This window comes from Juglans microcarpa x Juglans regia, chromosome 5S (genome assembly GCF_004785595.1).
Source record: "Juglans microcarpa x Juglans regia isolate MS1-56 chromosome 5S, Jm3101_v1.0, whole genome shotgun sequence".
Lineage (NCBI taxonomy): Eukaryota > Viridiplantae > Streptophyta > Magnoliopsida > Fagales > Juglandaceae > Juglans > Juglans microcarpa x Juglans regia.
The window spans coordinates 28,205,076-28,211,998 of record NC_054603.1 but is presented as its reverse complement, the minus strand read 5'-3'; the positions used below and the strand labels follow the sequence as shown (position 1 = coordinate 28,211,998).

General features: G+C 43.8%; 1 protein-coding gene across 1 annotated transcript; it reads left to right on the top strand.

The window, feature by feature from the left end:
* LOC121267276 lies at positions 1-1,449 on the top strand. The gene is made up of 4 exons (XM_041171125.1): positions 1-123; positions 266-389; positions 452-698; positions 1,260-1,449. The coding sequence occupies exons 1-4, from the start codon at positions 1-3 to the stop codon at positions 1,447-1,449; spliced, it is 684 nt and encodes a 227-aa protein (XP_041027059.1).
* Positions 1,450-6,923: the final 5,474 nt, after the last annotated feature.

The window sequence follows — 6,923 nt, the reverse complement described above, 5'->3', positions numbered from 1 at the left end:
ATGAGGCAAAAATGCCAAAGTATCAGTGCAGAGAAGAACATCGCCATAGCTGAGGAAGTGGACCGCCTATTAGCCGCTGGATTCATACGAGAAGCCCACTATCTGGAATGGATGTCTAACGTGGTACTTGTAAAAAAGCTAAACTGCAAATGGAGAATGTGCGTCAACTTCACAGACTTCAACAAGGCCTACCCGAAAGATCGTCGACTCCATTGCAAGCCATTATATGCTTAGATTCATGGATGCTTATTCTGAGTATAACCAGATTCGCATGAACCCGAAGAATGAGGAGAAGACCTCCGTCATCACTGATCGAGGCTTGTATTGTTACACAGCAATGCCTTTTGGGCTAAAGAACGCAGGCGCCACCTACCAGCGACTAGTTAACCGTATGTTCAAAAATCAAGTAGGAATAAATATGGAGGTCTACGTGGACAACCTGTTGGTTAAGAGTGGGACTCCGGAACAACACTTGAACGATTTGAGGGAGACTTTCGTGATACTGAGGAAGTACCAGATGAAGTTGAACCTGGCAAAATGCGCATTCAGCATCGGATTGGGAAGTTCTTGGGATTCATGGTGTCGAAACGCGAAATCAAAGCCAACCCCGAGAAGGTAGAGGCCATCCTCAACATAGCCCCACCTCAAAGCATAAAAGAGGTGCAAAGGTTGGCCAGGCAAGTGGCAGCCCTCAACAGGTTCGTGTCAAGATCCACTGACAAATGCCTGTCTTTTTTCAAGATTTTGCAAAAGGTATAGGTATGGGACGGCGAGTGCGACTTGGCATTCGAGGCTCTCAAGAAGTAACTCACGAGCCCTATGCTCTTCAGCCAACCCCGGTGTGGGGAGAAGTTGACCCTATACCTGGCAGTCTCTCCCCAGGCAGTCTTTTCAGCATTTGTCCGCTAAGAAGATGAAGTCCAAAGACCGGTCTATTACACCAGCCGAAGCTAGATACCCCGCATAGAGCAACTGGCCTTTGCATTGGTAGTAATCATGCACAAACTACGCCTGTACTTCCAAACTCACCCAAGAAGGGTCCTCACAAAAACCCCTTTGAAAAAGATCCTGCAACGACCATACGCCTTAGGCCGGCTTATGAACTGGGCAATACAGCTGAGGGAATTTGGCATCGACTATGCACCTCGAAACACCATCAAGGGGCAAGTGTTGGCAGGCTTCGTTGCTGAGTTTACTGGTTTCTCAGCAAGGAGTGATCATGCACCTCCCTTGAGGCCCTGACAAGTTTTCATGGATAGCTCATCTTGTCGAGCTAAAGGAGGAGTGGGGGTGCATATCGTTACATCCGAAGGAGAGGAGTACAATTACGCCATCAAGTTGGCATTTAAAACCACAAACAACGAAGCAGAATATGAAGCGCTGCTTTCGGGATTGGCGGTAGCCAGGTCTCTGGGTGCCACTGAAATTGAAGTACGAGCTGACTCTTAGGTGGTGGTCAATCAAGTGCGAGGGGAGTTTGTTGTAAAGAGCGAAAAATTAAAAACATACTTGGCACTAATAGAAGCCGAGCGGCCCCATTTCAAGTACTTCCAAATTCAGCAGGTGTTAAGGGCAGACAATCGGAAAGAGGATTAGCAGGCACGTGCAGCGTCCAGACAAGAAGACTTTCCCCTGCTAGAGTAGACGGTGATCCGAACCATTGAAGTACCCGCCGGAGTCCCAGATTGGGTGAGGGACATACTCAAGTACTTGGATACCAATAAGGTGCTCGAGGACGATAGGAGGCTAGAAAGATCAAAAACTGAGCAACGCTACACTTTGATTGAGAAAATTCTATATCGGATGGGTCACTCGACACCTCTCTTGAGGTGCATCTCCCCTGAAGAAGCGCAGTACATGTTGGCATAAATACATGAAGGGATCTACTGCAGTCACTCGGGAGGAAAGGCGCTGGCCGAAAAGGTATTGAGGGCGGGGTATTACTGGCCCCAGGCCCTACGAGATGTCAAGGAGTATGCACGAAAATGCCAGAAATGCCAAGAATACGCTAAGGTGCCCCACTGCTCGCTGGATGAACTGATGTCAATCACCTCACCTTGGTTTTTCGCCCAGTGGGGAATTGACTTGGTCGGACCACTCCCCTTGGCAAGGGAGGAGTAAAGTTTGTGGTGGTAACTGTGGACTACTTCACCAAATGGGTTGAGGCCGAGTCCTTAGCAACCATCACGGCGAACAACATCACATGATTCCTATGGAAGACGGTGGTTTGCAGGTTTGGCATCCCGCGCACTATCATTTCGGACAACAGGAGACAATTTGATTCTGATCACTACCATAATTGGTGTCAGAAATTGGGGATTGAGTTTTGGTACTCGTCCCCGGGATACTTTTAGTCTAACGGGCAAGTGGAGGCGACCAACAAAACATTGATAGGAATGCTCAAGAAGCAACTTGACGACAGAAAGGGGACTGAGCAGAAGAACTTCCTACTGTCTTGTGGGCCTACCGGGTCATAATGAAAATGCCGACAGGGGGAAACTCCTTTCACTCTCACTCACCGCCACGAGGCAATGCCGCCAGTATAGATCAGAATCCCCACCTACAAAGTTTAGCACTTCGAACAAGAATCCAATGATAGGCGGCTGGAGGAACAACTTGATTTGTTGGAAGAAGTCAAACTGGAGGCAGAGATAAGAACCGCGACCAACAAAATAAGGGTCGAGTGATGCTTCAACAAGCAAGTGTGCCCGAGAACATTCAAGGTCGGAGATCTCGTACTCAAAGAGATAGGAATAACAACGAAGGACAAGGAAAAGATAGGCCCCAATGGGAAGGCCCCTACATGGTCACTGCTACAAATCATCCGGGATTGCCACATCCCTGGAACGCCAAACATCTGCAGAAATTCTATTGGTAAGACTATTTTAATTATTGTGAATTCATGTTTTCATGAACACGCTACAAATCCTAATAAAAGAAGTATTGTATTTCAAAGTCAAGTTTCAAGGACATAACGAAATCTCCATCAATGAAATCAATGAAATCTCCATCAGCAAAATCTCCATCAGCAATTTACCTCCTCGCGAGGCAAAAAGGACAAGTGTAATGCCTAAGGCTGCTCTATCCCTCTTGTAGAGGAGTGCAAGTCGACCCTTGACCACCTAAAGACAAAAACTTACATTTCCCGTGAGCGTAACAGGCGGAAGCGGGTCCAGTTACAAACTGCCCGAAAACCGTACCTCACACGGGGCCAAAAGGGTAGAGTGAGCTAAAGGCTACTTTGTCCCTCCCGTGACAGAGAGCGGGTCTAGCCCCAAGGTTGCCCAAACAATTTACCCTGATCTCTACCACAGCGAAGTGTGGGATCAACGCTAGCCTAACCCAAACTTACCATTTCCTGTGATGTCAATGGATGGGAATGGGTCCAGTTCCAAACTGCCTGAACAACCTACCTCCCCACGAAGGATGATAGTTAAGCAGGAGGTCCAACCTCCTCATCTAAGAGAGAAGGACCAACTCCCCTGATGGCCTGAAAAACTTACCCCGACCCCCATCGCTATGGAGGAGCGGACCAGCCACATCGCTGTCTGAATTACCTCTCTACGAGATACTAAAGGGAAAGGTAGGCCAAAAGGTTGTCATATCCCTCCCGAGGCAGAGTGCGGGTCAGTCCTCAGCTACCCGAAGGGAAAAGGCTTATCTTCCTCGTAAGCGTCAACATGCGAGAATGGGTTCAGTAACAGACTGCCCAAACAACTTACCTCCACGCAGACCTAGGAAACGAGTCAAGCCAAAGGCCATCCTGTTTCCCCGTAGCGGAGTACGACCTACCTCCCCGTAGACCAAGAAGACAGGTCGAGCCAAAGGCAACCTTATCTCCCCGCGGCAGAGAAAGGGACTAGCCCCATGGCTACCCAAATAACTTACCTCGACCTCCGCTACGACGAAGTGTGGGATCAGAACCAGCCTGACCCAAACTTACCATTCCCTATAATGTCAACGAGCGGGAGTGGGTCTAGTAGCAGACTGCCCGAATAATCTACCTCTTACGGGAAACAAAGGAACGAGTTGAGCCAAAGGCTACCATATTCAAGTTACCTCCTCGGGGGACAAAGAGGCGGTTTGGCGTGAGGCTTTCCGACCTCTCCCCGATGGAATGCGGCCCGAGTCTATTGACCGCCTGAATACTTCACTGAAGAACGCAAACATCAGCAACATGACAAAAAGCAACAAACACATTGCGACATAGGCCAAAAGGCCCAGGTTTGCGAAATTAACTCATGTCTTTAAGGATAAAATTATGATAGCATCCTTATTTTCCAACCAGAGATTAAATACAAAATGCTAACAGAAGGGAGCGAGTCCCGTTCCAAACTACTAGGACAGCTTACCTCCCCGCGGATAAAGGAGACGGGTCGAGCCAGAGGCCGCCTTGTCTCCACGCGATGGAGAGTGGGATCAACCCCACGACTACCCAAAGAATTTTCCTTGGCCATCATTGTGGCGAAAAGCAATTCTATCTATTAATATCCAACTTTGCAGCCACGGTGCTGCTCAGGAGGGGCATAGAGGTGGGTTAGTGAAACGCTACTCAGCCTCTCCCCTGAGGAGGCAACCAGAGTCTCCCCTAGTGCGGCTTAACTCGTAGGGGGATTTCCATTCCCCCCAAGCCTAAGGAAGTGAACGAAGGCCAACGGACACTGACGACACTTCTCTTCTTCTCTTTGAGTTACATGCCAAAATAAAGCACAACAATGCAAAAAGTAAGAATGGAAGGACTAGGCAAGGTAAAGCGCATCCAAAAGACCGACGTTAATCGACACCACCATCCGAGCTACACGCCACATTAATGACACATTCGCAAACATGATATGTCCCCTTCCTAGACCTTCGGTATAAATAATAACTCCCTGGTCTGAGTAACTCTGTCTGATCCCTAGACTCTCTTACTTATTTACAAACTTCGAAGAGACTTTACTAACTTTGGCATTGAAGACTCCTTAGCCCTAATGCCACCCTTTCCCAGTTGCCTTCTTCTCTATTTTCACAGACCCAAGTTCTGAAGACCTAAGTTGCTGGAATCTTACATAAAGGCGTACAAAACAGGATGTTAACACCATTATTAAAACTATAGTTTTTTTTATGTGAATTCCATATTTACTTAGTGATTAAGGAATTGATTTTAAGTGTATTGTTGTATTTTTTTTTATTTTTAAAAATATTAAAAAATGTGAATAGAAAAAAAACTCAAAAATAACGTGCGGTCAAGTAGAACGGGCTACTCTGGGAGGCAGAGTAACCCGACTCTTTTTTAAAATGAGAACGCGCCACTCGCACAACCCTTGACTGTATCTAGATACTTTTCAACATTCACTAGAGGTACTTTTTAATGAATTAGAACATTTATAACTATTTAAATATAATTTCGTTGAGTAATCAATAAGATTACTTCACATGTCTAGTTTTATTTATTTATTTTATTTTATTTATTTTTTATTATTGTTTTTTATCTTAAACTCAAACAACTTATAAATTAACTAAACTAATACTAGCAAATAAGATTCTTAAAAATAAAGATAGGCACTTAAAGTAGATCTTCTAATATTTAAATATTTAATACTCAACATTCATAACAATAATAATAATAATAAATAGGATCATGCTAGTGGGCTGCCAATCTTTTACCGTTGGGCATACCGCTAGTTCAAAATTTTTTATTTGTTTTGTTTTTTTTTTACATATTTTAAGTATCCTTAATTATTAAGAAAAAATAAAAAATACACAACTTTATTAATAATCATTTCTTTAATTATTAAGTAAAAAAATAAAATTCATAAAGAGTAAGATTGAGGAGACAAAATCATAAAATCAACTAACATTTTCCTAAGAAATATTACGAGATATCTCTCTTCTAATTGTAGACCAGAGCTTTAAAAAAAAAAAACTTTTTCCCTGAATATTTAAATATTGATTCGTGCAAGAGCTGCATGTGGATCAATGTTTTGAATACTGTACTGGACGCCGTACCGGTCAAGGCACTGGAACGAAATATTTCGATACCGGTACCGTTTCGGGATAACGTTTCGGGATAGTCGATATATAAATATATATAAAAATTATATTCTAAAATAATAGTCTATATATAAATAAATTATATATAAATATATATATATAAATTATAAATAGTCTAATATGAATTGGGGATTAAAAAATAAGCTTGTAGTTTGAAAAAACGAAAAAAAAAAAACACAGGCCGAAATATCGGCCGGTACCGGCCGAAATATAGGCCGGTACAGGCCGAAATTCAGGCCGGTACGACCGGTACCGGCTGGTATGGCCGGTATTTTGGCCGGTACAGAACAGATATAGTACCTGTACCGGCCGGACGGCCGAAAAGAAAAATTTCGGCCATACCGGCCGGTACGGTACGAAATTTAAAACACTGATGTGGATGCCTATCCATTACACTTTCCAAGGTTGGTAATATTTTTTGACTTTTCATAAACCTACCAGCCTTTGTTCTTGTTAGGGGTGCTACCCGCCCCTACGAGGCGGGGGTACCCTTTCCCCGCACCCCACCCCGCATGGGGCGAGGGATGGGGTTTTCACCAAAGTTTTAAATTTCGTACCGTACCCTCAATTTCGGCCGGTACCGGCCGATATTTCGGCCTGTGTTTTTTTTTTTTTTTTTCAAACTACAAACTTATTTTTTAACCCTCAATTCAGACTAGACTATTTATAATTTATATATATATATGTATTTGTATATAATTTATTTATATATAGACTATTATTTTAGAATATAATTTTTATATATATTTATATATATAATTTATTTATAGATCGACTATCCCGAAACGTTATCCCGAAACGCTATCCCGAAACGGTACCGGTACCGAAATATTTCGTTCCAGTGCCTTGACCGGTACGCTGTCCGGTACGGTATTCAAAACATTGGTTTT

Bases quoted from the DNA above. Each gene is read 5' to 3' on its own strand.
- LOC121267276 (XM_041171125.1), top strand. From the start codon at position 1: ATGAGGCAAAAATGCCAAAGTATCAGTGCAGAGAAGAACATCGCCATA. The intron at 124-265 runs GTACTTGTAAAA...GAGTATAACCAG, and splicing joins TGGAATGGATGTCTAACGTG to ATTCGCATGAACCCGAAGAA. The intron at 699-1,259 runs GTTCGTGTCAAG...TTTCATGGATAG, and splicing joins CAAGTGGCAGCCCTCAACAG to CTCATCTTGTCGAGCTAAAG.